The sequence below is a fragment of the Camelus bactrianus genome, chromosome 5 (genome assembly GCF_048773025.1).
Source record: "Camelus bactrianus isolate YW-2024 breed Bactrian camel chromosome 5, ASM4877302v1, whole genome shotgun sequence".
NCBI classification, from domain to species: Eukaryota; Metazoa; Chordata; class Mammalia; order Artiodactyla; family Camelidae; genus Camelus; species Camelus bactrianus.
The window spans coordinates 92,900,757-92,923,066 of NC_133543.1; the positions used below are offsets into that span (position 1 = coordinate 92,900,757).

Here is a 22,310-nt window from a genome sequence, read left to right on the forward strand (position 1 = left end):
CTTTCGCCATGAGCTACCATAAGATCTTGTGTATATTTCCCTGTGCTATACAGTATAATTTTGTTTATCTATTCTGCATATGCTTGTCAGTATCTAAATTTTGAACTCCCAGTCTGTCCCTTCCCACCCCCTCCCCCTTGGCAACCAGAAGTTTGGGTTCTATGTCTATGAGTCTGTTTCTGTTTTGTATTTATGTTTTGTTTTTTTTTTTTAGATTCCACATATGAGCGATCTCGTATGGTACTTTTCTTTTTCTTTCTGGCTTACTTCACTCAGAATGACATTCTCCAGGGACATCCATGTTGCTGCAAATGGCGTTATGTTGTCGTTTTTTATGGTTGAATAGGTTCAACTCTAGATGCTCTGGGGTTTTTCCCCCTTCTTTTTCTTTTGCCCAATCCTCTCCAGCTTACAGCTGTGACATAATGACCCTTGTGCATTTTGCTTGCTTGTCTGGGGCCTGCTCTATTGATTTCTCGTAGCTACTTAACCCACTCATTCGAATCTTGTTGATTAGTGTGGAGATTCAAACGGATAAGCTGTTTCTCCCTCCCACAGTTTACCTCCTATCCCCCCACACAAGGTTACTGAGGGTATCTGGGGACAGTAACCCCTCTAACCTGAGCCTTTATTCTCTAAGGTATGAATTTGGCAAGCAGATGGCAAAGTCACTTTTTGAATTTTTCTTTCCATTGGTTCAGCATTGTATAAGGAATCGGTAACAAGGTGTTGTTTATTTAGCAAAACCTGATCAACCAGTTAGAAAGGGAAGCGGAGCCTCAGGATCCTGGACATTGCGGTTACTCGAGGTCGCGTGTTCTGTTCAGCCCAGGTAGTGCACCTGCGCGCTGGCCTTCCATTCATATCCTCGCCGTCTCCATCCCAGCCATCCACCCTCGAGGCCCTTTAGCTTTTCCTCTAACAATAATGCTGGTATCACCACTCGCCATTTAATACAAAGGGAAGAAATAAGGAAACAGCTTTTCAGTATCCAGGAGAAAACAGTCAAAAGCACAAGGGGAAAAAGTAGAGATGGTGGATTTCCACAAACCTCCATCCAAAGGAGATGGATGGGCCTAGTATGAGAACCCACTTGAGGATCTGACCTAACCCTGCTTCTGGATCTGTTCATGATGGACGTGGGAGGGCGGAGGGGGGTTCCTGAGCGGGACTTTGGGTCTGTGTCAGGCACAACGCGACCACTCCGTGCTGTTAAAGATGGGTTGCGGGTGGGGATGGGGGCTGAGTTCGGGGGATATGGAGGATTCAAAATGGAAAGCCAAAGAAAGGGCACTAAGCCAGGATTCAGGAACCATACTAACTGGGTGATGAGACAAAGCCAGAGACTCCAGACCCACAGCCAACCACAGAGAGGAAGGAGAAAGGAACTGAGGCCCCGGGCGTCTCGCAGGACGCGGTCCAAGGCGAAGTCAGGCCAGGATCCGCCAACCGCACTTCAGCCCGCCTCTCCCGCGGGCCGAGTCCGGGATTGGTGTCCCATCGGTGCCCGGGCGAGTCTCACTGCAGACGAACAAGGACTTCGGCTTCCCGCCGGGCACAGGCCCCACCCCTCCAAGGCCCCGCCCCGCCCCGCCCGCGCGGGCCACGTGGAAGCCGCCCCTGAACCCCGGGGACAGAAGGGCTGGCGGGATGCGCCCCTGGGCCGGATGCGCTGGGGTAGCCCCCGCCGTCGCTCTGCGCTTTCCTGGGTCCTCCCGGAGCTTTCGCGCGGTCCCCTCAGGACTGGAACTGGTGCCGCCCGCCGCGCCCAGGTGCCTGCGGTCATCGGCTGTGGCTCTCGGGACCCCAAGCCCGGCCGCGGGCACCAGGCCTCCTCGTCCTGCGCCCTTGCTCAAAGCGAAACCGAGAGCCAGGCCACACCGCGCGGAGGCCGGCGGGGACTTGTTCCACCCGGGCCCAGGTGGGGCTGCGGGGAGGCTGCACTATTCCGGAAGGCTTCCTGGCGGCGCGAGCCGGGAGGATGAAACCCTTACTCCCTCTAGACGGAGCTTAGTCTTGGCCCGCCTTTCCCCTTTTAGTGATGATTATTTTCTGACTAACCCGCACACAGCACCCCTTCCCCTTCTCATGCCACTTTGGCTGTGACCTTCCTCTGCTTTAAAACAACCTGTTTCATGAGGATAAGTCTTGGGACTCTTCCACATGTAAAACCGGCGGCCTGGCTCAGTGGGGGTTACTGATTTTCTTAGAGTGACATCATGCGGTAAAGGAAGGACCGCCCAGAGTGTCTTTCAAAGTGCTGATAGATTTTGAAGATTGTGCAGGAGGCCGGGAGTGGGAAGGGAGAAGCCAAAGTCTTTAACCGAAGTTGGAACATGGAATCTTAGGAGTTGAAAGGGACTTCGGAGTTTCTGACTTTACCTTCCACCGAGTCCCAGAAGCCCCCGGGAGGTCTTCCCCCAGCGCTCCCTCCAGACCTGTGCTTAGACTTGGAGGCTAGAGAACCTTATCCAACCTTGACTTTAAAGAGATGAGCCACCAACACCTGAACAGAAAGGGAAGCTGGACCCCTTAAGATCGGGCTGTCACTGCTGAGCCTCAAGAAACGAATCAGATGTTCTATTGCATACCAAACACTCGAAAGTTCAAAAGGAAGATATTTTGCAAAAGGTTGTACGATTTCTGGGTTGTTTAAGACTCCCTTCAACTAAACAGCTGAAAGAATTTTCTGAAGTGCCCCGTGTAGGAATCTGCAGGTCTTACAGGTGGATAAGAGCATACCATGTCAATTTGCTTAAACAAATCCTGGGCTAAAAAAAAAAAAAATCAGCACTTTACAGTTTACTTCTTAGAGAAACTAATACGGCAATGCAGTTCTTTAATTTCCAACAGGGCACTTGGTTGTGGTAGCCAGCCCCGAGGGGGCCCCCAGCAGCCCTTGCCTCCTGCTATAATGCCCATGGTGTAGGGCAGAATCAGGGCAGGTGAGCATGACCAGGAGAAAACGGGGGTGTGACTTCTGAGGCCAGGTCAAAAAAGGCATCTTAAGTTTCCACTTTGGCCTCTAAGATATATCTAATTCTGGATTCAATTTGCTGATATTTTAAATAGGATTTTTGCATTTAAATCACACGTGTAATTTGCCTGTGCCTTTCTTTTCTTGCTCTGTTCTTGTCCTGCCTTAGTGCCAAGGTTATATTAGCCTCATAAAATTAGCTGGATAATTTCCTTCTCTTTGTTAGAAATCGTTTAAGATAGAATAAATGCTCCTTGAAAGTTTGGTAAGACCACCCCTCCTTCCTGGGTAAAATCAGCTGGCCTGGTGGTGTTTGAAGGGGTGTGGAGGACAATGCCAAGAGAACACTTTGATTACAAATTTAATTTCTGTCATGGCTGTTGGTTTATTCAGAACGTCTTTGTCTTCATGGCCAGTTTCTGAAAATCATATATATTTTTAGAAAAATAATTATTTTATCAAAGTTTGTATTTTTTTGGTTTATCAAAGTTTATAATGTTCATGTAATTAAAAGTTTTTCCACTAGTTCTACAGCTGTTTCTTTTTTATTCCCAATATTGTTTGTGTGTATTTGCTTTTACTCTAATTGTTTTCTATTTTCTTATTTTAGCCAAAAAAACTAGCTTTTGACTTTGTTGATAGTCAGTTTCTTTTTATACTTTACTTTCTGCTCCTATTCGTTAAAATTTCTTCCTTCTACTCTCATTATATTTACTTTGTTCTATTGATAGTTTTTTAAATGCTTTATTCATTTGTTTTCAAAATTTTTTCAAAATGTTAATTTAAGTCTACAAAATGTGATTCTAATTATTTTTGCTGCATTTCACAAATTTTGGAATGTAACAAATTTATTATCATCCTAGTCTTAAATATGCTGCAGTTTCCATTGGTGATCTCTCTTTAAATTTATTCACAAATTATTCAGGAATGCATTGAAGAATTTCCAAAAGTGTGTATATTATTTATTATTTCCTTAGTACTTTTATTATTTATTTATTTTGCTATTTTTTATTCTTGAGTTCTCATCTAATTACAGTATAGCCAGAGAATGAATGTGATCCATGTCCTGTATATTTTTAAATTTGTTTAGACTTTATTACTGTGTTGGTCAGTTTTTCAAGATATTTTTGAAAATTATCCATTACATCAAACTTGTAAATTTCATTTTTATTTCCATATCCTTGCACTTTTTAAAATTATGTAACCAATCAGTATCTCATAGAGATGTGTTAAAAATCTCCCAGTATGATTATAGGTTTGTCTGTTTTCTTTATGTAGGTTAATTTTTGCCTTCTAGATTTTAAGGCTTTTTTTTTTTTTTTTTTTTGGTGCATACAAGTTCCTGAGAACTATGTAGTCCTCTTATTACTAAGTTCTTTCTTTCTTTATCCATATAATGTTTTTGCCATAAACTGTATTTTATCTGAAATTGATATTGCTGTTCTTAGGGTTATTCTTTTTATTATTTGTATAGGGCAAATTTTTTATCCCTTTAGTTTCTGCTTATCTGAGTGGTTTCATTTTATGTGTATCTCTTATAAGAATACTGTACCTAGTTTTTAAAATTTAATTTAATCATATAATCTCCTCTTTTTTTAATGAGTTTGCTCCATTTTCATTTTTTGTATTAATGATCAATATAAAAATTATTTCTACTCTCTTAGTTTGATTTTTCTGTTTACCATCATTTGTCTTTGTTTCTTTTCTTCCCCCTTTCCTGAATTCTATTGAACTGTAAATTTCTATATTTCCCTCCTTTATGGTTAGGAACCTGTTGATAGTGTTTTTATTTTTGGACTGTTTGCCTTTAGATTTTAAACAGGCATATTAGATCATACATTTTTCTAAATAATTGAAAATGCTCAGTAATTTTATTTTTGTCCTGAACGATAGCAAAAAAGCCTTTAGCACATTTTATCTGCCCATTGACATTACCTCTTCAATTTATTGTTATGTGGAGTTTTAGTTTTGTACTTCTGAAACAAAACAAAGTTGTTTTTTTTTTTTTGAAGTTAATAGTTTTTAAACATTTGCTTACACTTTACCAATGTCTGTGCTACCCCTGTTTTTTTTTTTTTTTAATTATTCCATATCTTTCCTCTAGGCTGGTTTTTCTTTCAGTGAAGTATATTCTTTGATAATTATTTTAATGACAGTCTTTGCGTGGCATTGGCTCTCTTCATAGCTTTGCATTTCTGATGCACTTCTGATCATAAATTTTGTTTTGGATCCAGAGTCTGTTTTAATTGTTTTCCCTTTTTATGACCTATCTGTCAGTGCTGTGGGTTTGGAGCAAGGGGGACGATTTGAAAGGATAACCTACACAGTCATCTTGACCATAAATCAGAATTATTGGCTATTGAGTTCTTGGTCCTCTGAGGGGAGGATCAATACAATACAAAGCAAGCAAGTATGGCAACTTATCTGAAAGGGACAGGAAAATAATTATGAGTATATGCATATTTCAAGAGTTATTTGGCTTTTCTAATCTTTATCATTTTTTTCTTGGTTCAACTCATACTGATATTAGAGCGATGATGCTTGGTGTGCTGACCCCTGGTGGATTCAGCAAGTGCCTATTTATTACAGTTTTTGGATTTGGAATAGATCTTATTCCTGGAGTTGCAGATTCAAATGCCAGATGGGTTATGTAATGCATCAAGTGACCCTGTATCTGACAATAGGTCATGATGCCATGTCTGGTAGAACTGAAGCGTACAGTCTCCACCAAAGGCTGAACTCAGAGTTGACAAAACAGACACACAGGTGAGGCCCAGTGTGGGAGCCAGATTGGACCCATCGGTTTGGCCCAACCTTCCATCCACAAGGCTTAACGGAGAGCTTAAACCTCTGTCTGTCTTGAGGTCACACTAACACGTGGTTGGTAAATTAACAACAAATGCTCTTTCCATAATTCACTCTTATTTTCCAAAAATGTAGCAAAAACTCAACAATGCTATAGGGAGTGATTTTGGTCAATTAAAATTAAACATTTGTTGACAAGAGTCAATGGAGAAAAATATTAATCTTCAAGGAAATTCATGTATTATTTCTCTGCTTTAAGCAAAAAACCCATTTATGCTATGTATTGAGACATCGTACAGAGAAATTCGCTACTTTAAAGCATTCAAAGTTACACAAATTTAAATTTTTACATTTTTTTATGCAGGCAACTTGAAGTTTAAGAGTTTAAAATCAGAAACTAGTCCTGATATGCTATAGTTTTACCTGGAGAGCGTAAGTAGAGAGGAGAGGAGTCAATCATGTAAGAGTGGAAAGAGCTGTGATTACCTAGAACCACGTGCTTTGGAAAAATCCAAATATCACTTCTGCAAAGGATATTTTGATTAATTTTAATTTCAGTTGTTAAAGGGTGTGTTTTTTTTTTTCCTTAATTAATGTAAACTTACTAATCCGATTTTTCTCCCAGGATGAGTCTGACGTTTCACTCTGCAACTTCAGTGGCTTCTTTGCAGCAACATGGATGGACCTAGAGATCATCATTCTAAGTGAAGTAAACTAGAAAGAAGAAAGAAAAATACCATATGATATGACTCATATGTGGAATCTAAAAAAAGAAAAATGACACAAATGAACTTATCTACATAACAGAAACAGACTCACAGACATAGAAAACACACTTATGGTTACTGAGGGGAAAGGGGATGGGAAAGGATAAATTGGGAGTTTGAGATTTGTGGATACGACTATATACAAAATAGATAAACAAGTTTCTACTGTATAGCGCAGGGAACTATATTCAATATCTTGTAGTAACCTGTAATGAAAAAGAACATATGTACGTACATGTATGACTGAAGCATTATGCTGTACTCCAGAAATTGACACATTGTAAACTGATTATACTTCAATGTAAAAAAATGAAACTTCAGTGGCTTCTTATTTTCAGCCTACCAGTCCCCCCATTGTTCCCTCTGTTTCAACCACCATATTTCTGGCATTCAAGAAAATCTGCCTGCTTCTCTCTTGTGAAGGGCTTTGCCATGTTTCACATGAATGTGAAAAAAATAGAGTGTGGCATCCCCGAGGCAAATCTCCAGTTCAGTCTTCTACAGCGGCCAGGATGCGGGTCTTGGTTCCTGTCCTTCCCTCACACTCTCTTGCCTTGATATGCCTGTTCTCTATTAGACAGGCTGACTCGTAGCCACTCAAGCTTCTGACAACTTCATGGCAGCAGAAGAAACTTGATGAATAGTTAATGTGTGTGTGTGTGTGTATACTTAAATATACACACATAAGTACATGTACACATACATATACACACATTTTTGATGGCTTGAAATAATTGCCAAGGAGGAATTATTAGATGTAAAATAAAATCCACAAATTTCTATACAGGACCATGACTCAAAGTTTCTTCATTTAAAAAAATTACATGTACTTACAAATTCTAACATGCACAAATGCCAGCTACCTATGACAGTTACATACAAACTTTAATAGCTTTCTAAGACCAGATTTTCAAGTTGTAGTGTATGTAGAAAACTTTGTGGATATTGATAAATTTGAAAATTCCCAGGCCTGCCCATCAGAGGTTCTGATTCGGTCACATAGGGGGAAGTTCCAACAGCAGGGCCTTTTTTAGCCAGCGTCACAGGAGGTTCTGAGAGAGGCAGCTAATAGATGACACTTTGAGAAACTCTCCCATAAGGAATAACAATTTTTCCCAAATAAGGCAACCTCTTTCCTGTTTCTGTACTTATGAAAGATGTGGTTATTCTATAACCAAAATTGTGAACATATAAAATGTAAATTTCAAAATCTTCAGTCTTGCCAATTTGAGGATTATTTAAAATATAATGTTTGCATTTTTAAATTTTATTTTACATGCTCCTTGAAATTATCCTAAATAAATTTTCATTTACAGCACAGCTTTGTCATTTATTAAAATACCTAGGTGGTTTTCTTCCTCCATTAACCAATTTTTAGAAATATTTTCGTTTCCTGTTAGAATACCTTTTGAAAGTGTGCCAACAAGGAATACATCTGAACTTGTTTTAAAAAAAAGCTTGCTATTTTTTTTCCTTGGTATATTTCTACTGGACTTAGAATAGATAATCAAATGCTGAAATTGCCTTGAGTCTGGGATTTCAATTGGACATGCTCCATTATTTTGAGGAGATCAGTATCATATGGACTTTAGGGGAATTCCTTGGGGGGAAGAAAACTGTCTTTTTCCCTCAAACAATGGATGTCAGAATTTGTATGTAACCTTACCTTTTCATAGAACATCTAATCACAGAGGGCTGAGTGAGGCCAACTTTCTACTGGAAAAGTAGAGAAGTGAGATGCTGTGAATCACTTGGACTCCACTGTACCCCACAGAGCCCGACTGACTATGAGCAAGACTAATATAAACGTGGTTTCTTTATGCTGTAGTGATGCAAAAGTTCGATGGGTATATAGCGTCTATAAACATACTTAAGCTGTTGAAAAATATAACGTTATAGGGCCGTAAGACACTTTCAAAACTGAGTCATCCAAGTCCAATGCCTTCATTTTACAGATTGGGTGAGTGAAGCCCAGACTCGCAGGAACCTCAAGACCTCCTTGAGGGTGAGATTGACTCTCATTCATCATCACAAGCCTGTGCATACTCCTTCCAAAAATGTTTGCTTATTTTTTATATTATGCCGCTTCTAATATAATAAAAGTATCAAACACATGAAGTTTGTTGGATGAATAACGAATGAATTAAATGATCACTGGGTTTTTTAGATCCCCCATCCCATACCAGGCCCAGAATAAGACAAGGTGACACCAGAATGACCTTTGGTGCTTTCGGTAGATAAGGGTGGATCTGGTGTATTTTAGTTATTTCAAACAAATACACCCTGAGCTGTTTTCCTATATCTTTACCAACACTGAACAGTATCAATATACTTTTAACTTTTCCATTATAAAAATGGAAAATAGGCATTGCTGTTTTAATTTTCCTTTTTTTTTTTAACTACTTATATTGAGTAGCTTTTCTCCTGGTTATTGGAGAATTGTGTTTCATCTGTGAATCTGGAAAGCACTTCCTTATGGTGTTCTAGCTTTCAATTTGCTGTCAAGAAACAGAATGCATTCTGATGTTTGTGTGAAACATTTCTCCTTTCCTCTCTCTGGAAACTTGTGGGCTCTTTTCTTTGTTCCTAGTATTCTGCAGTTTCATTTCATGATGATATACTTTGGGTTGGATCTATGCTGAGCAGTTGGTTAAGCCTGTTCCATCTGAAAAGTTGCATCATTTGGTCCTAGGAGAGTGTCTTGGAACGTTTTCCCTGACGGTATTTGTGTCTGCTCTCCCACTCTGGAGATCCTCTTATTTGAGATACCCCACCTCCTGGACCATTCCTCCAACTGTTACCCTAAAGAGGGAAAAGAAAAAGACTCCAGTTCTTGTCTTATCTGAATGATAAGAATTCAGACAGGAGACGGAAGGGCTGTGTAGCGGAAGGTTCTAAAGGTTTTGTTAGCAAAAGGAACGTACACCTCCAAGAATGGGCTGATCCAAGGGAGGATGGCAGTGGTCTTTGTTTGCTTCCTTCTGTTACACCCTGGCTTAGAGGTGGTCTCTTGATTGATTGAAGGCTCTTGCCCCTGGAGTGCTTAATCATGTTCGTCCCCTCTTGCGCATGTCCTTACCCACGATGTACATAGAAAAACTCATGGGGGGTGCCTAAGCCCTAATGCTAATTATATTACAATGAGCACTGGGTCATGTCCAGTTAGGTCCTTTTTGCTACCATGCAGTCTTGGCTGTCAAGTTCTAACCGGTTTCTTGCTGGCAAGCATTTAGAGAAAGTAAAGCCCATGTATGCAGAAGGTGGGCATACCACCATCTTCTGGACCATCTTCCTTCTCCTCCACTATATTTGCCCGGTGCCCCCACCTTTCTAACTACCTAACACAATAATCTTTTCTCTCCTATTTTCTCCCTGGTTTCCAGCAGATCTCCTCAACTGCATCTTTCAGTCCTTCTACTGAACCTGTCAGTTCCGTGATATTTTTAATTTCTAAGAATCCTTCCTTGCTCTCTCAATACTTTTTGTCTTAGAGCATCCTGTTCATACTCTGTTTCTACCATATCCTCTTTTAGCCCCCTGAAGATGTTGATAGTTCTTTTGAAATTGTCTTCTCCCTGGAAGGTCTCTCCATGACTTCCAAGTAACTTTTCCCTGTCTGTCTTGGTTTCTCATATTAAATGATTTCTTCTTTGGCTGTTGGAATATGAAACCAAAAAGCAGATTGGAATCTCCAAATGCCAAGCCAGAGTCTTGCTATTTCTTTAGGTCACCCCTGACATCAGTATCTTTGTATCTCTCCCTTTAGTCTGCACATCTTCCTTCCTGGAGGAATCCAGTCCATTCTGCTTGGGGTGTGTCTGTCTGGCCACCAGCATTCTGAGAGCTCTGTCGGGGAAGAAGGTTGCAAGTTTCATGTTCAGTGTGTCAATTTTCATGGACCGCTCCTGTTTTCAGCAAAGTATCCTCACCCTCACCTTGTTCTGGTACATTCTGCATTGCTCTCTCCAGGAAAACAAACAACCCCAGTCCAGTTCTAGGGGTGGGAGAGAGCCAGTGAAAAGATTCGGTGGAGATGGTAGAGGGCATATTGAAATTCTAACTTCTTAAACAGATTGGGAACCCGTTCTGTCCAGTTTTTGGCTTCGCCTCTTCATCCACTTTCAAATGTTCTTGATACATCCAATTCCTACAACTTTGAAAGGTCTGTCGTGTAAGTCAGCTTGCTTCTTGATTTCTCTCTGCTCCAGGTTTAGGATTCAGCTTTCTAGGAACTGCTAAGTCAGCGACCATTATCCACCTGCCTTGTGATCCTAACGTTCGTTATTGCTTCCTCCTGCCCTCTCTGGCCTTGAGAATTTATGCAAAAATCAGCAAAGAAAAACACCTTTATTCTCATTTTTATAGGATTTCAGGAGAGAGTGGAGGTTAAACGTATGTGCTCAACCTGTCATCTTTAACACGTGGTCTCCATTTATTCTTTCAGATAAATTTGAGAACCAGTTTGTTTCGCTAAAAATGCATCTATCGTTAATCCCCTCACTCCCACCAAAGGGCAAACTCTTAGTTTTATCCACTATTTCTTCTCTTGCTTGCTGATCGTTAATTTCTACTTTTATATTTATTATATCCTTTTCCTTTCTTTAGATTTGTTGTGGGGTAATTTTTTTTAATGTCCTTAAATTAAAAGCTTAGTCTCTTATTTAATAATAAAAATGTTGACTCTTGAATTTTCTTTAGTGTATGACTATGGCCAAAGTCTGTAACTCCTGTTATCCAACATTCCCATTGTCATTCAGTTCTAATGAGTTTATCATTTCAATTTTGCTTTCCTGACAGGAGATATTTAGAAGAGCATTCTTAAGTTTCCAAATGGAATTAATTTTCCTATCTTTTTATTTATTAATGTCTCATCTTGCTTCACTGGCCATCAGAAAAAGTAGAACTGTAAACATTTTACTAACATTTTTGTTTACTTTTTATATTATGCCACTCTATTTTTAAAATTATTTTAATTTTTTTAAATTTTAATTTTAATTTAACCTGTAAAGCTCATAACTACCTTATAAAAAGTAGGTAGCTTAGCCTTGAAGTTTATGTATCATTATAGAGATAATGTTTTTAAAACTATTTCCATGCTTAAAAGTATTCTGTGCTTTTTCTACAGATGGAAGTCCAAACTGTTCATCTGCCACCAAGAGATGTTGGAAAATGAAAATTATTAAGCTTCATTTGTAGAGAAGAGATGTAATGATGAACAAAGAATTTTCAGTTTCTGACATTTAAATGGCATTTTACAGGAAGACAATAGGCAAATATGCTTGAAAGTCAGTTGAAAACAAAGAAATGTCTAAATTCCTTTGATTCTGTTTAATATATCAAATGCTAGGCCTGAAGCACAAAGCAGAATTTTTCCCAAGGTTCACAGAAAATAATTCTGTCTGTCAGTAGGAATTAACCAAGAATGTGGAATCAGAAAGGTGGCAGGTATTAAACAGAGGAAGTAAAAGAGGAGTTAGTCCCCCGTGGCCCTGAGGAGGTGGTCGGAAAGCAAGATGAAGAGGCCAGGAGAGACTGTGACATGGGAGGAGGGGGTCAGACGTGTGGCCAGGTTTCTCTAGGGGCCTTGGCTTGTTGAGGGAAACGTGTGCTAAGATGATGATGGGGCTTCTATTCCCACGTGGGACCGTGGAAGGAGTCTGAGGTGCAGGGCAGCCCTGGTATAACAAGGGACGGCAGTGTAGACACAGCGGGAGAATCTAAATCTGTGGCCTGGATCCACGTTCACATCCTGAGAGGTGAAGGGTGCTGAGTTGACAGCCAGCAGGTCAGGACAAAGGCCGTGGGGCAGATTGCTTGAGCTAAAGCCCGGGTGGAGGATGTGAGTGAGGGTCTCAGCCTCAGTGAAAATTGCAGGGAGGCTGATGAGGCAAGAGGGAGGGGCAGTGGGCCCCACTGGGTCCCAGAGAGAACAGACTGTGAATTCATCACTTCCAGAGGCCAGACCCAGGCACCAGCAGGAAGCCCAGGGAAGGATAGGACCATCCGCCTCTCAGCAGACCCAAGCGCACTACTTGAAACAGGAAAAAAAAGTGGGGCAAGACTAGAGCCATGTCCCAGGTCTCTGCTGAGTCCCTGGGACACACCCTGCCAAGTGTGGGTCTTGGCTTCATGCGAGAAAGATGTCAGGAGCGAGCCACAGTGAGTAAAGTACATTTATTCAGAGAGATACACCCTCCATAGACAGAGCGCAGTCCACCTCACTCAGAAGGGAGAGCAGCCACGCGGTGCGGGGAGTGTTAGATTTTATGGGCTTGATAAGTCCGTATGCTAACAAGTGGGAGGGTTATTCCAGCTACTTTGGGGAAGGGGCTGGGACTCCCAGGAACTGAGCCATCACTCACTTTTTGACCTTTTATGGTCAGCCTCAGAAACTTCATGGCACCTGTGGGAGTACCATTTAGCAGCCATCATATTACAGTGAGCATGTGCTGAAGCTCAAGGTCTACTGGGCGTTGACTCTCCCACCATCTTGGTGCTCATGGCTGTGTCATTCCTTTAATGGTTGTGCCCTGCCCCCTTCCCTTCTGTGTCAAACCAAGGACCAATTTGAGGGCTCTTTTTACCCTCAAATAACATGACTCTGTTATCCCCACCCCAAGTTCCAGATACCATGTTAGAAAAAGACAAAGAGGGGATGGGAAACCACAAGGCTGCAGTTAGCCCTCACCCCCTCTTCCCCAATGAACTGAGTTAAACCTAGGGATTGTTTAAATTATTGTTTTAAACCAAATTGGAATCAAACTTAATTGGACTAAAATTCAAATTTTCCCCACTCCTCAGCAGTGGGGCTTGTGAGGGAGATCAGAATTCTATTAAGAGTGCAGCTTCTTACCTGCGAATCTTGCTAAACTGAAAATTCTGATTCACTCGGTTTGGGGGTGGAGCCTGAGTTTAACTGCTCTCAAATATTGATTGGATGTTATGTGTTCCCTTCCTTGTGTTGTTAAAATTTGAATTCAGAATTGCATTTACCTTTGGCTGGAGAATTTTGAAGTAATTCTTTTTAGAAACTTCCATGGCTGGTCTGAAAATGTCTTTCTTTTGCCCACAGAGATGACCCATGGTTTGGTATGGAACTCTCAGGCAATGATTTTTCCCCAGAAATTTGCCAACACTGCTCTGCATTGCACTTGGAGCTTGGTTTTGCAAGTGATAATTCTGATTGATTATCAGTGTGATTCTCAAAGTCTATTTTGTATTTATTTTGGAAAATGCTTATTTTATTCTTAGAAGTCAAATGTCAGTTTTTCAATTTGTTTCAATTTTTTCAATAATCCTGCCAAACATTTGTGAGGCATTTTGAATCGGCCATGAGTATTTCCTCTCTTGAATTGTCAGCTCAATACTCAGCCGAAGTCCTCTCGACTCATCTGCCAGTGTCTGGGGCTCTCTCTTGGTACGGCCCTCTCCTCTCTGGACAATGACCCACAAATTCCAGCCAATATTTTACCTCCCTAAGCGCTGATCTTGCACTCTTCAAACCTTGGGGTTTGTCCCCTTTTCTCAAGGGTCACAGTTCTGAGTTTAGGACCAGGGTGTAAATCCCATCCCTGTTACTCCATCATGGCTGAAACCAGAGATCCCTTAGCCTACCTTTTCACCTTATCTTTTACTTCTCTCCCAGATTTCATACCAAGCTTCAGTTATTTGTCTCCTCTTGTCCCTTGAATCTACAAACATCTTCTCTCAGATCCTTTCTATTTGTCACATGCTCCACCTAAAATGCTTTTTGCCGAGATTTTTTTTTCACCTCTCTCCATATTTAGGTCTTTGCTCAAATGCTGTTTGTCTGGAGAGAACTTTCCCAACCACTGATCGAATTCTAATGTAACTTCCTACTATTCCTATCGCTCACTTTTTTTTTAATTGCACGCATGGCTCTGAAAACACTAGTTTATGCATTTGTTTACTAGCTTAGTACCTGTTTCTCCCACCAACATGTAAGTTTTATGATCGAGAGCATTTTGCTTCCCTGTTTGGCTGCCACATCCCGGTCCTAGACCAATACCTGCGACACAAAAGCCGCTCAGTAAATGTTAACTAAATTAATACATAAGGAGAAGTGTTAGAAGACTTATCTCAATATTCTTTGCCTTCTGTGCTTACAATAACTGATGCTTCTAATTATTTTCAAATCAAATAAAGCCCTAAACTTCTTAAATACAATAACGTAACTAAATAATGATATTCCAAGCAAATCTGGGTGTTTACATGTGGGTGAAAGCTCTGTCAAGGGTGCTGTGGGTAGGTGGTTGGTAGATGAACTCTATGTTCTTTCTAAGTTTTCTGCTTTTTTGTGAAAGTTACTGATGCTCCCCATGTTGCTACATCCTGCGTTTAATTTTCAGTTCTTCTTATACATGAATAACCAAGAGTTTTTAACGTAGTTCATTACTTCCTTTAAAAATTTTTTTATTGACGTATATATGCTATACAATATTATATATGTTACAGGCATACAATATAGTGATTCACAATTTTCAAAGGTTATATTCCATTTATAGTTACTATAAAATACTGGCTATATTCCCCATGTTGTACAACAGATCCTTGCATCTTATTTTATACCTAAGAGTTTGTACCTTTAATCCCCTTCTCCTAATCACCCCCTCCCCTTCCCTCTGTCCGCTGGTAACTACTAGTTTGTTCTCTGTATCTCTGAGTCTGCTTCTTTCTTGTTATAGCCACTAGTTTGTTGTATTTTTTAGACTCCACATATGTGATATCATACAGTACTTGTCTTTCTCTGTCTGATTTATTTTACTTGGGACAACGCTCTCCACGTCCATCCATGTTGCTACAGCATTCCATTCATTTTCATGGCTGAGTAGTATTCCACTGTGTATAATACCCCCATGATTACTTCCTGCTTTACAAACATGCTCTTTTCTTGGCTTCTATGACACAACTGCCATATTCTTCTGGTTTTCCTCCTTCCCTGGCCACTTGCTAACACTCTCATTTCCCAGCCCTCTTGACGGTGAGCTGACACAGAGCTCAAATCCTTAAACCTCTTCTCTCTCTACTCAACTTTGGTTGAATCAGTCCAGGACCAATCAGGTGACAGATACCACACAGTAACTTAACAGGGAAAGTTTAAAATAAGAAATTATTAAGCCATTTGGAGAAAGCAACTGTGAAGATTTGCAGAAGAACGGTGGTGGGCACCTCAGGGCCAAGGGAGGGACCTGGAAAGAACAGCCTTGGAAGGGGGCCCAGACCTCAGTGATTAAGGTGTGGCTGCAGCCTGTGGGAAGGAGGAGGATGCTCCTGGCCCAACATCACCCGGCAGGAGCAGCCCCTGGGATGCTGGTGAGCCAAGGCTGACAGGCAGGCGTGCAGAGGGAGAGGTGGTGCCGCAGCAGGTGTGAGGCCTGGGATACACGGTGTCCGCGGTGGGAAGGTGGTGGGGAACTGACCCCCGAGGCTACCGTGGGTCAACAGAGGGGATGGGTGTAGAGGGGACTGGGCATGCACAGGGGCTGGGGCACCACCGTGGGCATGGCTGGAACCAGGGGCTCAAGAGACCTAGTGAACCTCTGTGCCCAGGTCGGTCCAGACGGCTAGAACGCTGCGAGGGCTGACAGTCAGACAGTGGTTTGCTAAGGCCTCCCAGTGCCCGTGGTGGGAACGGCAGGCTGAGAGAGGGAAGGAGCAGAGATCTTGGCCGGGGTGCAGGTCCACAGTCTGAGGTTCCCAGCCAAGCTGCCAAGCCTGAATCAAGGGCTTAATGAAGCACGGGGGTGGTGGCCAAATGCTGGAGAGAGCTATGCCCTGCATGCACCTAGCACTGGAAAGACAGTGGAAGCAGAGCAGTGGCCTGGGGAAAAGGGCTTCTCCTAGATGCTGGTGGGTGATCCACCAGACCCAGGACACAAAACTGTCCCCCTGCAATGTCCCTTCAGTCCCTTCTACTGCCAGAGCTTAGCATGGTGTCAGCTGGCAGAGGAGAACTAGTTAATCACATCATGATTTATTATATTTGACAGTTCTCCCCACTGTGCTTTTCTTGAGGGCAGGGCTTTTTTTAATTCACTGCAGAATCTTCAGTGCTTGGCATATAGAAGATATATATATATAAAAGATACATATCAAATACGGTTGACTATTTAAAGATATATAACACAGTTAAGCAAATGAATTCTATAAAAATCTAAATATTACTCAATGTAACGTAGCGGGATTTGTTTACATTCACATTCTTTAAACATAGTAGGCTATGTATTATACACAAACTAGTAAAAGATTAGGAATGTTCATTTAACACCATCACCCAAATTCCACCTGTGGACAAATGGAAGTTTCCATCACCATCATTGGTAATGTCTGAAAGTATGCATATCTTTTATACTCTCTGCACACACCCAGTCTCGACTGTTCTGGTTCTGGGAATGAATCCCTTTATGGGATTTGGTATTGTCACCCTATCCTCCATGGTCCCCTTTCAACTTCTTCACTCCTTTTTCAAGATGTTTCTATTGCTTGTTTCATTTTGAGTAAACCTGGACTGACTGAAACTTAAAGAATTAGAAGTTGACGTAGAGGCAGTTTTACATTACGCAGCCTCATGTCATTATTCCAGAGATCAGACTTCTCCTGCACTTCAGAATCCAAACCCAAATTGCCTTGCAAACTCTCACAGAGCCAGGCCCTTTACTTCTCCCTTTCCGGTGTCTTAGCTTCATTTACTTCTGAATAGCACTTGTGCCGCTGCAGTTATTTTGTTCTGCACAGGAGAAGGAGGGTGTTAGAGGCAAGTGCACTGAAAAAAGGAGCCAACTTGCAGCCAGACTTGGAGGGAGGCCATAGAGAAGCCTCAGACAAAAGGCATAAAACTTTACTACTGTTGATGCCCACTGACTCAGAATCATTGGAGACAGATCAGATTATATTTCCATTCACTTCTTTTCAAAAAGGTGTAGACGTGTGTATCACAGTTGCAGAAAACTGACACCAGAAGTTGAGCTCTAAAAAATAAAGGCTATTAATAAAAAATAGTAAGTCAAAAGCCTAAAAAAAAAAAAAACTAAACTAAAAAGAATATAAATCATGTAAATCTTCACCTGTGCTAGATAAATGCAGCATTTTCGTATATATGTAGACATTTTAATATGTTTATGTGTTTCTAGTATGTACATTTTTTACAAGGAAGAAAGTTATTTACATCAAAATATCCGATAATATACACTTAACCATGGGAAATTAACCTATGAATACAACTTCAGTATTTCTTAGACAACAAATTTCCAAAAGGGTTCCTTCTAGAAACATATCTCAACATAATAAAAGCTATTTATGATAAACCTACATCCAGCATAATATTCAATGGTGAAAAGTTGAAAGTTTTCCCACTTAAATCTGGAACAAGATGAGGATGTCCACTCTCACCACTTCTATTTGTATAGTATTGGAAGGCCTAGCCATAGTGATTACATAAGAAAAAAATAAATAAATAAAAGGGATCCAAATTGGAAGAGAAGAGGAAAAATTGCCACTGTCTGCAGATGACATGATACTATATATAGGCAACCCTAAAGGCTCCACACAAAAACTACTAGAGCTGACAAAAGAATTCAGCAAGGTAGCAGGTTACAAGATTAACATATGGAAATAAGTTGCATTTCTTTACACTAACAATGAAATATCAGAAAAGGAAAGTAAAGAAATAATCCCTTTTAAAATTACATCCAAAAAAATAAAATACTTGGGGATAAATATGACCAAGGAAATGAAAAACTTAAACACTGAGAACTAGAAAACATTGACTAAGGAAATTAAAGATGATTTAAAGAAATGGAAAGATATCCCATGTTCTTGGATTGGAAGAATTAATATTGTTAAAATGGCCATACTACCCAAAGCAATCTACAGAGTTAATGTGATCTCTATCAAATTACCCAGGACATTTTTCACAGAATTAGAACAAGTAATCCTAAAACTTATATAGAATCACAAAATACCCAGAATCGCCAAAGAATTATTGAAGAAAAAGAAAGAGGCTGGAGGAATAACCCTCCCAGACTTCAGACAATACTACAGAGCTACAGTAATCAAAACAGCATGGTATTGGTACAAAAACAGACATATGGATCAATGGAACAGAATACAGAGCCCAGAAATGAACCCACAGACTCTTGGTCAATTAATGTTTGACAAAGGAGGCAAAAACATACAATGGAGAAAAGACAGTCTCTTCAGCAAATGGTGTTGGTAAAACTGAACAGCTGTATGTAAATCATTAAAGTTAGAATATTCCCTCACACTATACACAAAAATAAACTCAAAATGGCTTAAAGACTTACACATAAGACAAGACACTATAAACCTCTTAGAAGAAAACATAGGCAAAATATTATCTCACATAAATCTTAGCAATGTTCTCCTAGGGCAGTCTATCCAGGCAAGAGGGGGAAAAAAAATGCAAAAAGAAACAACTGGGACCTAAGTAAACTTAAAAGCTTTTGCACAGTAAAGGAAACCATAAGCAAAACAAAAAGACAATCTACAGAATGGGAGAAAATATTTGCAAAAGATGAGACTGACAAGGGCTTAATTTCCAGAATATAAAAACAGCTCACACAACTTAATAAGAAAAAACCAAACAACCCAATCCAAAAAATGAGCAGAAGACCTACATAAGCAATTCTCCAATGAAGACATACAAATGGGCAATAGGCACATGAAAAAATGCTTAATATTGCTAATTATCAGAGAAATGCAAATCAAAACTACAATGAGGTATCACCTCACACCAGTCAGAATGGCCATCATTAAGTCCATAAATGATATACGCTGGAAAGGGTGTCGAGAAAAGGGAACCCTCCTACACTGTTGGTGGAAATGTATCTTGGTGGAGCCATTATGGAAAATAGTATGGAGATTCCTCAAAAAAAATAAAATTAGACTTACCATATGATCCAGCAATTCCATTCCTGGGCATTTATCCAGAGGGAACTTTAACTCAAAAAGATACATACACCCCAATGTTCACAGCAGCACTATTTACAGTATCCAAGACATGGAAACAACTTAAATGTCCATTGACAGATGACTGGATAAAGAAGTTGTGGTATATTTATACAATGGAATATGACTCAATCATAAAAAAAATAAAATAATGCCATTTGCAGCAACATGGATGGACCTGGAGAATGTCATTCTAAGTGAAGTTAAGCCAGAAAGAGAAAGAAAAATACCATATGATATCACTTATATGTGGAATCTTAAAAAAAGACAAATGAACTTCTTTACAAAACAGGAAAAGACTCACAGACATAGATAACAAACTTATGGTTATGCGGGGTGGTGGGGAGGCAGTGGGAAGGGATAAATTGGGAGTTCAAGATTTGCAGATATTAACTAATATATAGAAAATAAACAAGTTTATACTGTATAGCACAGGGAACTATATTATCTTGTCATAACCAATAATGAAAAAGAATATGAAAAGGAATGTATGTATGACTGAACTATTATGCTGTACCAGAAATTGACACAACATTGTAAACTGACTATACTTCAATTAAAAAGATTTCCCTCTGAGTAGGCTTGTATGTGTACACTTTTTGCCTAACATAGAATTTTACTGATATTTAATAATACACTGTTTCTTAGCAAAAGTAGTGAAGTAAAATTGGTTTCAACTCATTTTATTACTTTGTGATTTGCCATTTGACAAATTAATATATCTCATAATTTATAACAAATAACCATCTATACATCAGATACCTACTAATGATAAGATCTCATGTCACTCATCATGCACACACAAATGGGCACACCCATATCCATCTGCATGCGCATATATACACACGCACACACACACACACACACACACATGTACATACATACACATACAGTTGACCCTTGAACATGGGTTTAAACTGCACAGGTCCACTTAAATGCAGATTTTTTCCCAATAAATCTGTATAGCAGTATGTGATCCTTAGTTGGTTGAATCATCCAATGCAGAACTGTGGATACAGAGGGCCAACTGTTAAGTTATACACTGTTTCTTGACTGGGAAGGGGAATAGGGTCTCAGCACTGCTAACCCCCGAGTTGTTCCAGGGTGTACTGTACATGCATACATACATGAGCAAAAACATTTATACAACACTGAATTTCAACAATTTGATTGTATTGTACATAACTGTTTTCAGTAGCTTACTTTTTGCTCATACTGATTGCAAAAAAAGGTAGGAAAAATGGGACTTCTAAGGAGTGCAGGAATTTCATAATAGATCATTAATTTAAACCTTATTGTTTCAAGATATACTGGTTCAAAGGCAAGGGAAGGATAGTATGAACTGGCTTAGCACATAAATCGAAGTTTCTAGATAATGTTGACTACAGCATGGTGTAACGAGACTAATGCAACTGCTTGGGTTCGTATGCAGGGCTGTTAACTACACAGAATGGGGAGGACCCAAACCATTGTCTTCTAAGTGAATGCTGTTATTAATGAGTGGAATGAAGTTAGCATTTATCAAGAACTAATTGACAGGTACCATGCTAAGAGCTGCTACAGTGAGAGCATGCCACCAGCTGCTCCCTAGATAAATTCAAGCTCCTAATCTTCTAAGTGGAGCTACAGAGGGAAAAAATCTCCCTCAAGGGCAGAAATGCCATTTGTCATCCAGTTCTACCACCAGATTTACAGCTGAGGCCAATGGAAAAGTAAACATTATAAGGATAAATAAACATTAATAGGCCGTGTATCCATACTCAGGTTGAAGCAGCTATTACTGTGGCCAGAGTCTTGAGAACAGCAATAATTAGCAAGAAATCTCCAAAGTGCACTTGTAGGGGCCGAAATACTGGCTGGAAGGTCCCTCCCTGCTTCGCTAATCTTGAGAATTCTAATTTGCCTGTCAAGGAGTTCGTGGGTTTCCTTACACATTTAGATCTCACTCCATCTATGCATCAGTCTGATGAGGGAGCTATTTTTATGAGTCTCAATTTGTTTTCAAGGATTAAAAAAAAAAATTTGCTTTAGTACAAGAAAATATGGATGATTCTATGCAAGTTCATCACTGAGAAATAATCCAGAAGTCAGGTTTGAGTGTTAGGGAGTTAGGAGTATCCTGTTCTTACGGGAGTTACCTCATGTCAGATTAAGTGGATGATCAGCAAACCAAAGACTGCTCTCCCTGGAAACACTTTGCACCATTTGGATTACACTGATCAATAGTCAAAACTATGGTTTACACTTGTTTATGATCTTACAAGGCTGGCAACACAAACATACCACTTTTGTCACCCAAATCTCACTAAATTGATTCACAACCATGGTTCTTATAGGAGAAAAAAATCCAAATCAGTTCAGTGGGCACTTTTTTCCTTGAATCACTCTTTTATGTTGCAATCTCAAGTCACATTAATGGGATAGACGGCCACTTGGCAATCAAACCTCTCGACTTGGCCAACGTGTTACCATAATCTGCGGAGGCTTCATAACTGCATGCAAGACGTGCAAGGAAATCTCACAGCTCACATACACATCAAATGGATGTTCTCTTCTAATCAGTAAAACTGGGCATTTATATGCTTCATTGTAACACATATAATCTAAAACAATGGTTCTTAAATTTAGCTGCACAAAAGAGTCACCTCTGACCTACTGAAATCATAACTTACAAGGGGCAGTTTCTGTTATTTTCAAGCTTCCCTAGGAAATGCTGGTCGCTGCTAAGCCTTTAAACACCAAATCTCTTGTCACCCCTCTTTTGGAATAGCTTT

The 22,310-nt window shown here is 40.1% G+C and overlaps 1 protein-coding gene across 2 annotated transcripts; it reads left to right on the top strand.

Annotated features, from left to right (window-relative positions):
• The first annotated feature begins 267 nt into the window (after nucleotides 1–267).
• Nucleotides 268–7,826, top strand: LOC141577750 (uncharacterized). Of its 2 annotated transcripts, none has more exons than XM_074364393.1 (2): nucleotides 268–1,921; nucleotides 6,408–7,826. In XM_074364393.1, the coding sequence occupies exons 1-2, from the start codon at nucleotides 1,131–1,133 to the stop codon at nucleotides 6,469–6,471; spliced, it is 855 nt and encodes a 284-aa protein (XP_074220494.1). In that variant the 5' UTR covers nucleotides 268–1,130; the 3' UTR covers nucleotides 6,472–7,826. The 2 variants fall into 2 exon arrangements, 1 of the variants encoding a protein (XP_074220494.1); XR_012507188.1 differs by having other exon boundaries at nucleotides 269–2,945.
• The last annotated feature ends 14,484 nt before the right edge of the window (nucleotides 7,827–22,310 follow it).

Excerpts from the sequence above, each read along its gene's own strand:
- LOC141577750 (XM_074364393.1), top strand. The coding sequence starts at position 1,131 with ATGATGGACGTGGGAGGGCGGAGGGGGGTTCCTGAGCGGGACTTTGGG. Across the intron at positions 1,922-6,407 it reads CTTGTTCCACCCGGGCCCAG|GATGAGTCTGACGTTTCACT; the intron begins GTGGGGCTGCGG and ends TTTTTCTCCCAG.